At 29.7% G+C, this 17,397-nt stretch overlaps 1 protein-coding gene across 1 annotated transcript in view; it reads left to right on the top strand.

Annotated features, from left to right (window-relative positions):
* The window catches only part of LOC141300392 (receptor-type tyrosine-protein phosphatase mu-like), a 166,968-nt gene that overhangs the window by 13,796 nt on the left and 135,775 nt on the right, over positions 1–17,397 (top strand). The window contains exon 4 of the mRNA XM_073830663.1: positions 7,418–7,553. Coding sequence (XP_073686764.1) covers positions 7,418–7,553 — 136 coding nt within the window. The remainder of the gene's footprint in view (positions 1–7,417; positions 7,554–17,397) is intronic.

Here is a 17,397-nt window from a genome sequence, read left to right as displayed (position 1 = left end):
TCGATGGCTTCTCGTTCGGCGCCGGTGTTTTTGTGTTTTTTGACCTCTGGTGGACCGTTAGAAGACTTCGGGCAGCATTTAGCGAAGCGTGGGCCTTTTCTCGCCGCTGTTTGCGATTTAATTGAGCACAGATGGTACATAATCTATTTTCCTGTCTACATGCCACGTCTCTAATGGTGTCAAGCCTGTTCGATGCAAATGAGAGATGGTGGCTTTAGTTTTGAAGACAGTCGTGAACATCAAACCCATCTGATGCAAAACATTCTCTATTGTTTGTCCAAATTGAAAATGCATTGACCAAAATTGGTTTTGCATGAGCTGTTGCAGCAGTTGCGCTCTATACCTGTAGATCATAACACATACAGACAGGTTTTAAACACTTTATAGACTATGAATGTTTTCCACATACATGTCAAAAATGTACATGCAGTAATTCACTGACCTTCAGTGTCCAGCTGTTATTACTCACTGTGCATGTGAATAAAATCTTTCTGTCTTTCTCAAGCTCTTTTCCAAAGCCCTCGTGAGCCGCCGCTGTATGAAACTAAAATACAACCTCAAAGGTCATGATCTGGATCACTACATAGGCAGCACTCATTGGAGATTTGCATTAGTGTGTTGCTACTGTAAGATAACAAAAAAAAGTACAAACAAAAATGGATGAAATAGTTTGCAATGAGATTTGACTGTTTCTATTGGTAGTTTGGGGTCTTGTATGAAATATGTTTATAATTTTTTCCAAGTTTATATTCTGGCATTGACTTTTCAAAAAAAAATTATTATGAGATAAGTCAAAACTGAGGAAATGACAAATTTCGAGATGTAATGTTGTAATTATTAGATCAAAGTCATTAATAATAAGAAAATGGTTATAATTATAAGATAAAAATCATAATTATGAGAATAATAATAAATATAACAAAAGAGTTCAAAATGATGAGATAAAAAGTCATAATCGAGAAAAAGCCAAATTATGAGATAAAAAGTCAGAATTATGAGATAATAGTCATAATCATAAGAAAAGGTTCAAAATTGAGATAAAAAGTTGTAATTATGAGATAAAAGCCATAACTATGAGATAATAGTCATAAATATAACAAAAGGGTTTAAAATTATGAGATAAAAAGCCATAACTATGAGATAATAGTCATAAATATAACAAAAGGCTTCAAAATTAGCTGATGAATAGTCAGTTTACAATGAGATTTGACTATTTCTATTGGTAGTTGAATTAAATATATTTATAATTTTTATATAATATAATATATAATAATATTTTTATAAGTTTATATTCTGGCATTGACTTTTCAAAAAAAAAAGGTTAAAAATTGAGATAAAAGTCGTAATTATGAGATAAAAGCCATAACTATGAGATAATAGTCATAAATATAACAAAAGGGTTTACAATTATGAGATAAAAAGCCATAACTATGAGATAATAGTCATAAATATAACAAAAGGGTTCAAAATTAGCTGATGAAATAGTCAGTTTACAATGAGATTTGACTATTTCTATTGGTAGTTGAATTAAATATATTTATAATTTTTATATAATATAATATATAATATTCTTTTTATAAGTTTATATTCTGGCATTGACTTTAAAAAAAAAAAGGTTAAAAATTGAGATAAAAGTCGTAATTATGAGATAAAAGCCATAATTATGAGATAATAGTCGTAAATATAACAGAAGGGTTCAAAATTATGAGATAAAAAGTCATAATTATGAGATAATAGTCGTAAATATAAGAAAAGGGTTCAAAATTATGAGAAAAGGTCATAATTATGAGATAATAGTCGTAAATATAAGAAAAGAGTTCAAAATTATGAGATTAAAAAGTTGAAATTATGAGATAATAGTCATAAATATAACAAAAGGGTTCAAAATTATAAGATAAAAAGTCATAATTAAGAATGTCGTAATTATGAGATAAAAGCCATAAATATGAGATAATGTTCATAAATATAACAAAAGGGTTCAACATCATGAGATAAAACCACAATTGTGAGATAATAGTCTATGTAAAAAAACAGAATGGTTAAAAATTATGAGATAAAAAAAAGCCATAATTATGAGATAAAAGCCATACATGTGAGAAAAGGTCAAAATTAACATAGTGAGGTATAATTATGAGCATTTTTTTTAAGTAAAAAAAATAAAAACAAACATTTGTAAATATTAGAGAGAAGTCGTTTGTGTAGTGAAGTGCTGTCTGTGTGGGTGGCTCACGAGCGTCTGTCTGTCTCTCTGCTCTGCATTAATAACCCTACAGATGTAACGATGCCTCAGCGTGTCTGTCTCTCTCTCTCTCTCTCTCTCTCTCTGTGCATGTTGGGCTGGATCTCTTCTCTTGTTCTAGCTGCCATTATTGTGACTCAGCTCACCACGCCGTATGTGCGTATCGCACCCGCTGCCGGCGACAGCCAACTAACAGGTCAGAACTTCCACCGTTCACCCCACTGTGTGTATGTGTACATGTCCAGATCACATTTCACTACAAAAAAAAAATATATATATTTATTATTTTATAATTTTATTTAAATTATTTTTTAGCATTTTTAATTTTTTTTTTATATTTATTATTTTTTATTATATTTTACATGAAGATTTTGTGATAAGAATTATTGAGAAATTGACCAAAAATAAATAAATCAATAAAAATAAAAAAAATAAATAAATAAAAGTAACAATAAAATAAATAAAATTATTATTATTATTATTATTATTATGAGATAATTATGAGGAGAAAAAGTCATAATTGAGAAAAGGCCAAAATATGAGATAAGAAGTCGTAATTATGAGATAAAAGCCATAACAATGAGATAATAGTCATAAATATAACAAAAGGGTTCAAAATTATGAGATAAAAAGCCATAATTATTGGATAAAAAGTCATAAATATGAAATAATAGTCATAAACATAAGAAAAGCTTAAAAACGGAAATAAGAAGTCGTAATTATGAGATAAAAGTCATAACTATGAGATAATAGTCAAAAAAAATAACAAAAGGGTTTAAAATTATGAGATAAAAAGCCATAATTATGAGATAATAGTCCTAAACATCAGAAAATGTTAGAAACTGAGATAAGAAGTGGTAATTTTGAGATAAAAATGATTTTTATAATTATGTAGCATTTTTTTCTGTATTTAATAATTTTTTATTACATTTTACATGAAGACTTTGTAATGAGAATTATTGAGAAATTGACCAAAAATAAACAAATAAATAAACATAATTCAAAACTTATAAGTAACAATAAAAATAAAATAAAAATATTATTATTATGAGCTAATTATAAGAAAAAAATTATGTTATTAAAATGTCAAAATTATGAGATATTAGCCATAAATATAACAAAAGGGTTCAAAATGATGAGATAAAGAGTCATAATTGAGAAAAGGCCACAATATGAGATAACAATTGTCATAAACATAAAAGGGTTAAAATAATGTGATTAGAAAGTCATAATTGAGAAAAGGTCATAATTATGAGATAATAGTCATAACAAAAGGGTTACAAATTAACTGATAAAATAGTCAGTTTACAATGAGATTTGACTATTTCTATTGGTAGTTTGTGGCCTTGAATATTTTTATTTTTTATTTTAATTATTTAGCTTTTTTTTTTTTCTATAGTTAATATTTTGTATTATGTTTTACATGAAGAAATATAAATAAATAAATAAATAAATAATAATAAAACTCATAAGTACCAAAAAAAAAGAAAAACTAATATTGTGATTATTATTCATAATGTTTTTTTGTTCAATATATATTTTTATGTTCATCTTTAGGGTGAAATGTGTGCTGGGTTTTATGTTTTTTAATGTTTTCATGTCTGTGTAACTTTTTCATTTTTTTTATGTTGTGCTATATGCTATATTTCAATATTCCTTCCATGTGTGTTAGTGTAACCTGTGACTGTTGTGTAAAGCAGCGTTTGTTGATTCGTTTTAGTCCTGAATGGATGCAGGTTGAAAAGGTAATTGAGGATTTTCAGGGTTAGCGTCCGTCTGATGAGCTTCATTTGATCCCTGCTGTTTGCTTCCTGTAGAAGGTCACTTTCTATTAGCTGGGTCTGTACGCTGAATGCACGCATTTACTGTGGAAAATAAACGCCGGAGCAGGAGTCAGTAAATTAGCTGCTTTTTATTCAGCGCCGATGTCCGTCAAAGGAATCAATATGACCCCGGCAAACCCGAAACCCAAGACCGCGGCGTTTGCAATTCATGACAACCGCATCCCGTCAGAAAATTACATTTCAATATTTACCGTGTTTTGTTGAACAGTCCCAGGTGACTCTCATCTGCCACTGTGAAATGCAGGATTTCATCCGTCAGTCGTTTCATTGTGGATGTTTAATGCTAAAGTGATGTTTTGCACACTTGTTTTTTTTTTTAGTTAAAACTTACGTAAACACATTTTCAGATCATTGCCTTTTCGGTCCGTTACTGAATCGTCGTGCAACTTGGTGATCGTGGATTCAGTGCAGTATTTTGTAAGTGTTTGCATGTTTGTTTGTGAGCGAGACTGTGATGGTTTCACCTCTGGTCATCTGAAGCGAGGCTGTTTATGCTGTTCGTCCTCCTCCTCGACCCCTCGCTGCAGCCCGCGGCCCGTCTTCAAACACTCTCTTTCTCGCCTCCATCCAGACTGAAGAAACTCAGACTCTAGAATGCAAATGAGCGTCATGACAATAACAAAAGCCTAGAGAGATTTATGCACTTATGCTAATAATTGTACTCAATTTCTGTTTTCATTTTTAGTCCAGAACTCCTGCGTTTTTTTTGATAATCCGCATAATAATGCAACAACATTTATATCGAAGTCGATTGTATGGAAACTTATGAGAGAAGTCATGATTATGAGATAAAATGTCGTCATTATGGTTTCAAAAGTAACAATTATGAGATAAAGATTTTGAAATTATGGCATGGAAAGTTGAAAATATGAAGTATAAAGTCAAGTAATAATTGAGATGAAATGATGGAGGGAGTTGAAATGATGACTAAAGAAATGGAAATTATGAGATAAAAAGTAAATTATGGCCTGAAAGCAATTATGAGATAAAAAAAGTCAAAATTATGAGCTGAAAGTCATAATTACAAGATTAAAATTTTGAAACTATGACATAAAACTTGACTTAAGTCGGACCTATGAACCACAAAAAAGCTGAAATTATGATGTTAAAAAGCCAATTATGGCATAAAACCAATTATGAGATAATATCTCAATTGACAAGTCAAATGTATGAGCAAAAAAGTCATAATTATGACTATAATGATAATTATGTGATAATTATGAGATACAGAGCTGAAATGATGACACAAAATTGGAAATTATGAGCTAAAAAGTAAATTATGGCCTAAAAATCAATTATGAGATAAAATTAAAAATGGGCCTAAATCTAAATTACGAGCTGAAAGTCATAATTACCAGATTAATAATGTGAAATTATTACGTTAAACGTCAATAATGGCATGAAAATAATCATGAAAAAATGGAAATGGAATTGAAATGAACTACAAAATCATAATTATGAGATAAAAAGTTAAAATTATGATGTAAAAAGTCAATTATGGCATAAAAAACAATTATGAGATAATATCCAAATTGACAAGTCGAATGTATGAGCAAAAAAGTCATAATTATGAGATAAGGAATTGAAATGATAACTCAAAGTGGAAATTATGACGTAAAAAGTCAATTATGGCATAAAACCAATTATGAGATAATATCCAAACTGACACAAGTCAAGTGTATGAGCAAAAAAGGTCATAATTATGAGATAAGGAGTTGAAATGATGACACAAGAAATGGAAATTATGAGATAAAACGTAAATTATGACCGAAAAAATCAATTATGAGATCAAATTAAAAAGTTACAATTAAGGCAAATCAAAATTATGAGAGTCAGTTGTGACAAAAAGTCATATTATGAGATAAAAAGTTAAAAATTATGACGTAAAAAGTCAATTATGGCATAAAACCAATTATAGGATAATATCCAAATTGACAAGTCGAATGTATGAGCAAAAAAGTCATAATTTTGAGATAAGGAATTGAAATGATGACTCAAAGTGGAAATTATGACGTAAAAAGTCAATTATGGCCAAAAAATCAATTATGAGATTAAAAAACTTAAAATTATGAGTCATAATTATGAGAGAAGTTAAAATTCTGACCAAAAGTCAAAATTATGATGGAATTAACATAAAACTTAAATTATAGCATAAACAATAATGAGATAAAATCCAAATAAACACAAATCGAACTTATGAACAAAGAAGTCATATGATATAAAAACACATCTTTATGCTATAAAAAGCTAAAATTGACACATATCATAATTATGAGATAAAAAGTTATAGAGTTATATTAAAAAGTAATATTATGAGATGATATACAAATTAACATAAGTCAAACTTAAAAGTCATAATTATAATATAAAAAGCTGAAATTATGACAAAAAGAAAATAAATTATGTCTGTGAGAAAGTGAGAAGGTTCATATTTATACTATTTTATGTCATGATAGTATGTTGTAATTTTGACATTATATCTCATAATTATGATTTACCAAACCATGATTTTGTTCTCACTGCAGAAATGGTCTTCAGTAGTTGTGTGAGTATCTGCTGGGAAGCAGTTAGTTTGTTGTTGTTTGTTGGGAATAACCTGCGGCAAAACAGAAACTCGAACCCAAACGTGGGAACCTGCTCATCCGTCACCATGGTAACGGCAGCCCATAGGATGGATGTTGTCAGGCCTTGATTGAAAAAGTGTAGCTGGCAGGAGGAACCGATCCGCGGCCCGGCTCAAATGAGCGTCGCGTCCGCACTATTTTTCATCCTTTTCTCATTTAGTGCTGGAAATTGATATTTCATCGGGCACACGCTCCACATGCATCACATTATACAGTAAACAGGCAAACGCGTTCGCTCTGTTTCTCCCTGACCTCTCGTACGCTCGCTATTCCTTCTCCGTGACACAACTAAAGCTGCTTTCAGTGCATTTAGAGAGTGATATGGCTCAGATGTTGCTGCTTCTCAGTTATGTTTTGTTAAAGTATCAACTTCGTCTCAGATGTTGCTGCTTCTCAGTTATGTTTCTTTAAAGTATCAATTTTGTCTCAGATGTTGCTTATGAGAAAAAAAGCTGAGATACTGTAGGAAGTCCTAATTATGGTTTAAAAGACGATAAACTAACTTGATTAATCGTCTGCTAATACTAACTTATTTTATTAACAAACCGCCCACAATCATCTAAATCTTAGTAATAATTTCTAATTTCCTGCTAGTCATGTTTTGTCAGTATTTACAGAAGATCTGTCTATCCTCATGTTGTATTTTCATCATAAGATGAAATCACAGTGACTCTTATTTCATCCACGATTGTCCAAATTTCCTGTTTCAGGTGCCGCGACCCGGAAGCCTGATGCCGTTGAACCTGAGAAACAGACGGATCACACGGTTAAGATCGCTGGCGTCATCGCTGGCATCCTGCTCTTCGTCATCATCTTCCTCGGCGTGGTGCTGGTCATGAAGAAACGGTAAGAGCTTCACTTCTGTTGAACAATACGTAATCTGATCTCATTAACTTGAATCTGCTGATTAACATAAAATTGTGTTTAATTCCTTTAAAGCTGAAGTGTGTCATTTAAGCCCCAACGCACTCCCACCATCTGTCAGTCAGACAGATAGCCCCGCCCCCAAACTCATTTCAAATTTGACCTGAAAAATCTATATTATGAGATGATAAAATATAAATTATTGCATACAAAGTCATGATTACAGTATGACATAATAAGTAATAGTTATGCCGTGAAAAGTCAAAAATATGACACACTAAGCAATAGCTGATGTTATGACAAAAAGTCGCATTTTGAAGATAAAAGTTGCAATTGTAACATAAAAGCATCAGTTATGAGATAAAATGTCATAATTGTGACAAAGCTATTATTATAAGATACAAAGTTGAAATTGACATGAAAAGTCTAAAATGTGACATACTAAGCATAAAAGTCAATATTATGAGATAAGTCGAAATTATGACATGAAAATTTAATTTTAAAAAGTCATGAGATAACTCAAAATGATGGCAGTCATAATTATGAGATAAAAAATTCTGTCATGAAAAGTCATAATTATGGCATACTAAGCAATACTTGAGTGAAAAAGTTACAATTATGAGATTAAAAAGTCATAATGGTGACATAAAAGTATGAATTATGAAATAGAAGTAAATTGTGACAAATTATATAAAAAGTTGAAATTATGTAATGACTTAAAAAGCCATAATGGTGGCAAAGTCATAAATATGAGACAATACATTAATGTCAAAAATATGAGACAAAAAGTCAGAATTCTGGCATACTAAGCAATAATTGAGATAAAAAATATGAAAAGTGAAAGATATGAGAAGTCAAAATTATGACACACTAAGCGATACTTGGGTGAAAAAGTTACAATTATGAGATAAAAAGTCATAATGGTGACGACAATAAAATGATTTCGAAAATATGAGACAAAAAGTCAATTTTTACATACTAAGCAATAATTGAGATAAAAAAAATATGAAAAGTCAAAAATATAAGTCAAAATTATGGCATACTAAGCAATAATTGAGATAAAAAATATGAAAAGTCAAAAATATAAGTCAAAATTATGGCATACTAAGCAATAATTGAGATAAAAAATATGAAAAGTCAAAAATACTAAGCGATACTTTGTTAGAAAGTTACAATTATGAGATAAAGTCATAACGGTGACAAAGTCGTAAATATGAGACAATAAGTAGATGTCGAAAATAATAATAGACTATAATAGACTATAATAATAAACAGTCAAAATTCTGACATACTAAGCAGTAATTGAAATAAAAAAATATGAAAAGTCAAAAATATGAGATAAGTCAAAATTATGACATACTAAGCGATACTTGGGTGAAAAAGTTACAATAATGAGATAAAAAGTCATAACGGTGACATAATTATGAGATAAAATGTAATTGTATGCATAAAATGTATGCAGCACTGCACTCCCATCGTGTGTCAGTCAAACTGATAGCCCCGCCTCCAAACTCACGTCATTGGTTGAATATTTTCAAGTGTCACAGTGTTGATTCAAATTCCCAGTGATTCACTTACAGTGACTCTGAGCATTAAAATACGAGAAAGTATTTGAACGTGGGCTAAAATGGCTCACTTCAGCTTCCGAGGGCTGTTGTATTGCTGCTGTACCGTACAGAAATCTTCCCATGTCATGGTACCATCCAATGTGCCCATGAACACATGAAAGTCAAATGAATCTTTGCTGATATTCTGTTCCCTTTTCAAACGGCCCCTTTTGTCAACTGAACACAGAATAATTGATTTGATCGCTCTGATAAGCACCATTACACGGTTTGCGGCACCAATACAAGCCGCCTGATGAAATATTAATTTTTTTCTCCCCGCGCTGCTCTCAAACAAACGGCGGCGCTTTAATGACCCGGCGACGGGAAAAAGCACAAATATTTTCCAAGCTTATCTTGTGCAGAAAGAATAAAAAAGAAAGGCGAGATAAGAGAGAAAATTTGATGAAAGGCGTTTTTTTTTTTTTTTTCTTTTTTTTTCAAAGAGATGCCCAGGGCGAGTTTACATTAGATCCGTCCTCAGCTGGAGTAAAAACCCTCGTGCAAACAGCCCGACTCACGTTCTGGTTTAGATTCAGAGCGCGTTTCCGAGTGGTTTCAGATGTAAATTGAAGGCAGGGCCGAGTAAATATGTTTTTAATGAGAGTCATTACGTTCTCAGAATAAGGGAATTTGTCTCTATTGATTTTGCTGTTGAGCCTCAAAATGGCCAAACATTTGAAGAGGGATGCCTTCATTTTTGCTGAGCGGGCGATTTGCGTCGGATCGTTTGTATGCGTCCGCCGGCCCGTTTTTAGCATAATGACCTTGGCATCGCATGTTAAATCTCAGAGTAATTTGATGGGATCCATATCCACGGACATCAGTAATTGAGTCAGGACTGAGTTCACTATTAAGAGGGACAACTAATAAACTTAGAGCGCTAGAATTGCTTTTGCAGCTCGTGTTTGTCGCAGAATTAAAATCCTGAGCCCAAACTCAGCACTAATCAGCTTGTTTCTAACCGCTCTCTGTCCTGTCCTCTCTGTCTCTCTTCACCCTGTTCTAGACCTTTGTTGCGAATGAAAATGAAGCTGTGAGGGATTGAAGTGCAGTCTCATTAATGAAGCACAGGCTGAATGAATTAGTGTAAATTGTTCTTGCATAAATGATTGCGTTCGATTAAACGTGTGAGAATGGTTTGCACAAAATTACTTCTGCTTGTGTTTCATGAATGACGTCTAACGTCATTTTTGACATATTGGGCCTCATAAATAAACTTCTAAAAAATGTTGCATTCAAATAAGAAAGTGCATGAATCTAAATCTAAATGCATTTGTGTAAATTAGTTTTCTTGCAAAAATTGTTGCATTAAATTTAGTGCCATTATATATGTAGGAATAGTTTAATCAGGGATATGTTCCGCTTTTATGAATGAGGTATAGAAAGACATACTGTTGTGTTTGACGTAGATCATTTAGCTGACAAAACATAAATTTTTGTCCTGAAATTGTGTTTCTAGGCAATTTCAGTAAACCAAAACATTTTCAAAATTACAAAGGAAATAAAAATAACAAAATACTAAGTCATGATTCATGGCATTAATAAGTCAATTATGAGATATAAAAGCTGAAATTATGGCATAAAAATAATATGAGATTAATTATGAGATAAAAAGTCAAAATTATGGCATAAATTTAAATTATGAGATAAAATTAATCAAAAATATGATATAGTAAGTCATAATTGTGAGATAAAGTACTAATTATGAGAAAAAAGACAAAATTATGCCACAAAGTCAATTATGAAATACAAAAATTCAAATTTATTGCATAAAAATTTTAATTTTGAGATAAAATAATTAAAATGACGATATACTAAGTCGTAATTATGAGATAAAGTACTAATTATGAGATAAAGTGTCAATTATGGCATAAGTCAATTATGAGATACAAAAGTTCAAATTATGGCATAAAAATGTAAATTATGAGATAAAAAATAATCAAAAATATGATATAGTAAATTGTGATTATGAGATAAAATACTAATTATGAGATAAAGTCAAAATAATGGCATAAGTCAATTATGAGATACAAAAGTTCAAATTATTGCATAAGTCAGTTATGAGATGCATAAATTCTAATTATGGCATAAAAAATTTCAATTATGAGATAAAAATTAAGAGTAATTATGGCATAAAAGTATAATGAGATACAAAAGTTGAAATTATGGCATGCATTTTTTTAATTTATGCCATAAAAAATTAAATTGAGAGATAAAAAAATCTAAATTATGATGTAGTAAGTCATAATTACAAGATAAAAAGTCAAAATTATGGCACAAAAAGTCAATTATGAGATATAGAAGTAAAATTATGAGATAAATTAATCAAAATGATATACAAAGTCATAATTATGAGATAAAGTCAAAACTATGGCAAAAAAGTCAATTATGAGATACGAGGTAGATATGATATGAGGTTGTTCATTTAAAAAAATTGTACAGTATTTAAACATTGCATTCAACACAAGCATAATATGTTTGTGTAAATCGTTTGCAAAGTCATTTATATGTAAAATAATGCATTATTCCAAATGAATATTTTTTTTAAAATAAGTAATTAAGTAAATGCCCACCTAAATGTTAAGGTGCACAAATTGTTTTAAAAAAAAGTATAATCGCAAGCAAGTAATCAGTATTAATTATATATTTTTTTATCTTAAGAAAGTCTGATAGCTGAAATGTTGGTTTTATAAATAAATAAGCAATTAGAGTAATTTGAGTTATTTGAATACCCCACAGTATATTTTCATTCGCATCAAATTAACTACAAACTAACCTGAAATCTGAGGACGCCCTTAATGAGATGTTAATGATATTACTAGTGACTACCACACCCACACAATAGTCTCCGCCCACAGCTCCGCCCACATAACGCATAACACACACACACACACAGAATCAAGCTCACAATCACTGAAGAAACTGGTCACGTGTGTCACCATAATCAGGTTTTGTTCATTTTTCTATATTTTCAGACATTAATATTTTTACTTTTTCTTTCCTTCCATTTTCATTCCCCCTCCACCCCTTCCACCACTGCTTTTGCCCTTCCACCCCACTCGGCAGAAGATCCTATCACTCCTACACTTACTACCTGTAAGTAACCACTTTGTGAAAACTAGTTGCAGTGCTTTCTCTTCCACGCCTCTTTTTGATATTCCATGCATGATTCCAAACCCAGTGACTTCCTTCCTTCCTCCCTTCAAACTCCAGCCGGCCCGGACCCGCGTCCGCTGCCACCGCTACAGCCGCCGCCGCTGCTGCCGTTATGTGCTTTTAATGATGGATGCTAAGACCAAACTAAATCCTGGCATTGCTAAACTCGCCTTTTTCAATCATTCATCACAGCGAACGCTGGAAATATGATAATTCTCTTTGCTGCTGCGGTTTGAAGGGGAGGATCTGATCTGATCTGATCGCTGATGATGAAAATTCCCTTAGAGCTTAAGAAACTACATTATGGGTCCAGTTTTCCCATTGCTTTTGCTGGGCAAAGGGAAAGCTGGATCTTCTTCCGTTGGAACGAAATGATCCCTCGAATGCACGAATGCAGGTGCAAACTTCTCAGCGCCTGTGTTAGTGCATCAACCCGCATATCAGCCCCGATCCATCGCTTTTTGGTTTCTTTCCCTCCATGTTTATCTCAGTTTTGTTCTGTTTAGTTCTGCATGAGTCTGTTAAGCGCATGTTATTCATCATCATGTGTTACACACACACACACACACACACACACACACACACACACACACACACACACACACACACACACACACACACACACACACGTGACACTTGGATTAGATGCTTATTTAAATGTATTGAATGTCATTCATTAGATACAAAGTATCAAATCATGTGGAATTTGATTTAAATGCTATCAGAAGATTTGACATGATGAAACAATAGGTCAATAAATGTTTCTGGATAATTGACACACTTGATCTGATGAAGGACATTCACACATTTGAACTCATATAGTTACATGTAAGTTTGAAGTATGTTGCAAATTTATGTAGCAATTTTTGCAAATGCTGTATTTGTGGAATATTTGTATCACTTACAATGAGGTTCCATTAGTGAGCATTAGTTTTATTAGACATATCTTTTAAACTTAATAATGAATGAAATAATGGAAATTTCTTAAATAATTACTCAAAATGTCAAGAAAAACATTGAACTAAACATTTAATTTTAAAGTAAAACTAAAAAACGATATTGTATTTTCTTGTAAAACATTCTCCAATTATCTTTATTGTTTATTTAAGACAATTACAATATTTTTTAACAGTATATTAGTAAATGGTGAAATTAACATTAGTTATTTATTTGTAGGCATGTTATAGATTAAATACTTTGATCTGGTTATTTGAATGTGTTCAAATGTCTAAATGTCATTCATTAGATACAAAATATCAAATTTATATTTTGATTCATATTCTCAGGTTCATTAAATAATATTAACAGATACATGTTTTGATTTCGAATTTTTTTTTATAAATAATTGTAACTCTGAAACTGCTAGTAAAATAATTACTGAAAATGTCAAGAAAAACATTAAATTTAAACATAAAATTATGAAGTAAAAAAAATCTTGTAAAAAATCCAATAATCAGTATTTTTTTATCTTTAAAATTTTTTAAATATTTAATTTTTAGCCATGTTGTAGTTGGGTTGAATACTCAGACGCGGTCATTTAAATGCGTTCAAATGTTTGAATGTCATTCATTAGATACAAAGTATCAAATCAAGTGGAATTTGATTTAAATGCTATCAGAAGATTTGACATGATGAAACAATAGATCAATAAATGTTTCTAGATAATTGACACACTTGATCTGATGAAGGACATTCACACATTTGAACTCATAGTTACATGTAAGTTTGAAGTATGTTGCAAATTTATGTAGCAATTTTTGCAAATGCTGTATTTGTGGAATATTTGTATCACTTACAATGAGGTTCCATTAGTGAGCATTAGATTTATTAGACATATCTTTTAAACTTAATAATGAATGAAATAATGGAAATTTCTTAAATAATTACTCAAAATGTCAAGAAAAACATTGAACTAAACATTTAATTTTAAAGTAAAACTAAAAAAACGATATTGTATTTTCTTGTAAAACATTCTCCAATTATCTTTATTGTTTGTTTAAGACAATTACAATATTTTTTTAACAGTATATTAGTAAATGGTGAAATTAACATTAGTTATTTATTTGTAGGCATGTTATAGATTAAATACTTTGATCTGGTTATTTGAATGTGTTCAAATGTCTAAATGTCATTCATTAGATACAAAATATCAAATTTATATTTTGATTCATATTCTCAGGTTCATTAAATAATATTAACAGATACATCTTTTGATTTCGAATTTTTTTTAAATAAATAATTGTAACTCTGAAACTGCTAGTAAAATAATTACTGAAAATGTCAAGAAAAACATTAAATTTAAACATAAAATTATGAAGTAAAAAAAATCTTGTAAAAAATCCAATAATCAGTATTTTTTTATCTTTAAAATTTTTTAAATATTTAATTTTTAGCCATGTTGTAGTTGGGTTGAATACTCAGACGCGGTCATTTAAATGCGTTCAAATGTTTGAATGTCATTCATTAGATACAAAGTATCAAATCATGTGGAATTTGATTTAAATGCTATCAGAAGATTTGACATGATGTAACAATAGGTCAATAAATGTTTCTAGATAATTGACACACTTGATCTGATGAAGGACATTCACACATTTGAACTCATATAGTTACATGTAAGTTTGAAGTATGTTGCAAATTTATGTAGCAATTTTTGCAAATGCTGTATTTGTGGAATATTTGTATCACTTACAATGAGGTTCCATTAGTGAGCATTAGATTTATTAGACATATCTTTTAAACTTAATAATGAATGAAATAATGGAAATTTCTTAAATAATTACTCAAAATGTCAAGAAAAACATTGAACTAAACATTTAATTTTAAAGTAAAACTAAAAAAACGATATTGTATTTTCTTGTAAAACATTCTCCAATTATCTTTATTGTTTGTTTAAGACAATTACAATATTTTTTTAACAGTATATTAGTAAATGGTGAAATTAACATTAGTTATTTATTTGTAGGCATGTTATATATTAAATACTTTGATCTGGTTATTTGAATGTGTTCAAATGTCTAAATGTCATTCATTAGATACAAAATATCAAATTTATATTTTGATTTATGTTATCAGGTCTATTAAATAATATTAGCAGATACATCTTTTAATTTGAATAATGTACACTGGAGAAAAAAAAGATGTAGAAATAATTTAAACTCTGAAACTGCTCGTAAATTTCACTAATAAGCACTAAAAATGTCAAAGAAATGCATTGGATTAAACATATAATTTTAAAGTAAAACTTAAAAAAGTGAAATTGTATTTTCTTGTAAAACATGCTCCAATGATCTATATTTTTTATTTTAAAAAAATTATATTTTTTTTATAGTTTATTAGTAAGTGGTGAATTTTAACATTAGTTATTTGGATAGTTAATTTTTAGGCATGGACTCATTTAAATGCCTTTAAACCTCATTCATTATATACAAAACATCAAATTTATATTTTTATTCATGTTGATTTTAACAATGTTCAATGAAAAAAAAAATTGGTGTAGAAGCAATTTTAACTCTGAAATTCCTAGTTAATTTCACTAATTATTACTAAAATGTCAACAAACAAACTGAAATAAACAAAAAAAAAATTTAATTGAATTTTCTTGTAAATCATTTTTACAGTATATTATTAAATGGTGAAATTAACATATTATTAAATAATATTAACAGATACATAATTTGATTTGAATAACTGAATTCACTGAAAAGAAAATTGGTGTAGAAACAGTTTTCACTCAGTCATTGCTAGGAAATTTCCCAAATAATTGCTAAAAATGTCAGGAAACACATTGAATTAAACATTAAATAAAAAAAAAATGTATTTTCTTGTAAAGCATGCTCCAATAATTTTTTTTACAGTAGAAATGGTGAAATTAACATTAACTGTTTAAAAACGTCAGAATGTTGTTCATTAGATACAAAATATAAAATGTATATTTTGATTCATGTTATCAGGTTCATTAAAAAATATTAACAGATGCATCTTTTTATTTTAATTATATTTCAAACACTTTTCACTCAGTAATTGCTAGTAAATTACATAAATAATTACAAACAATGGCAAGAAACACATACAATGTTTTAGTTGAAAAACTGAAATGTAAAACAGGCTCTATTAGTCTTTATTTTTTATTTTAAAAGAAAAAACTTACAACTTTAATTAACATTAACTAAGATATTTTTTTTTTCCTGTTAATAGTCAATGTGAACAAATGGGACCTCATTGTAAAGTATTTGCCACTAAAGAAATACTTAAGTTTGCTTCTGCTCCGGCGTGAATTAGTGTAGTTTATTTTTAGAGGACTCCGCTGACAAATATGAGATTTAATCTGGTTTGTGCACGTTGAGGGATTTCTTCAGGGCGTCAGACGTGACATTCATGGAGGATTGTGAGTCGGCGTGTGTTTGTGCGGGGATTCGGAGCATCGGCCAGGATTAGAATAAGACTGGAGCAGATCTGGAGTCTGTTGATCAAATCCCCCGATATGCCAAAGATCTCCCGCATTTATAACTCTCACTATATTTGGACACAGATACTGCAGCACATTCCTCTCCTGGAATTACATTATCATCCGTCTGCTCTTGTGCAAAATCTGTCAGTTTGCATTTACATCTGTGCATTTTGCAGACGCTTTATCTGAAGTGACTTACCTGTGAACAAACAACATATTTAGTTAGAAAAAGTCTGTTTACTTACACTAATCAGGTGCAATGCAGTGAAGTCTTTAAAGAGTTTTTGTCCTAAGCCACAATAGGATTTTGATTCATTCCAGTGAGTCGTTTGAATCTGTTCACAAAAAAAGATTCATTCACTGATTTGTTCAGTGGCAATTTCTGACAAATCAAATACATTACTCAAATATTAATTATTTAAAAAAAAAACAATACAATATATTTTTTATTTTATTTTATTTTATTTTATTTTATTTTATTTTATTTTATTTTATTTTATTTTATTTTATTTTATTTTATTTTATTTTATTTTATTTTATTTTATTTTATTTTATTTTATTTTATTTTATTTTATTTTATTTTATTTTATTATTTTATTTTATTTTATTTTCA

This window comes from Garra rufa, chromosome 24 (assembly GCF_049309525.1).
Source record: "Garra rufa chromosome 24, GarRuf1.0, whole genome shotgun sequence".
Taxonomy (NCBI): Eukaryota; Metazoa; Chordata; class Actinopteri; order Cypriniformes; family Cyprinidae; genus Garra; species Garra rufa.
This window is presented reverse-complemented; position numbering and strand designations above follow the sequence as displayed.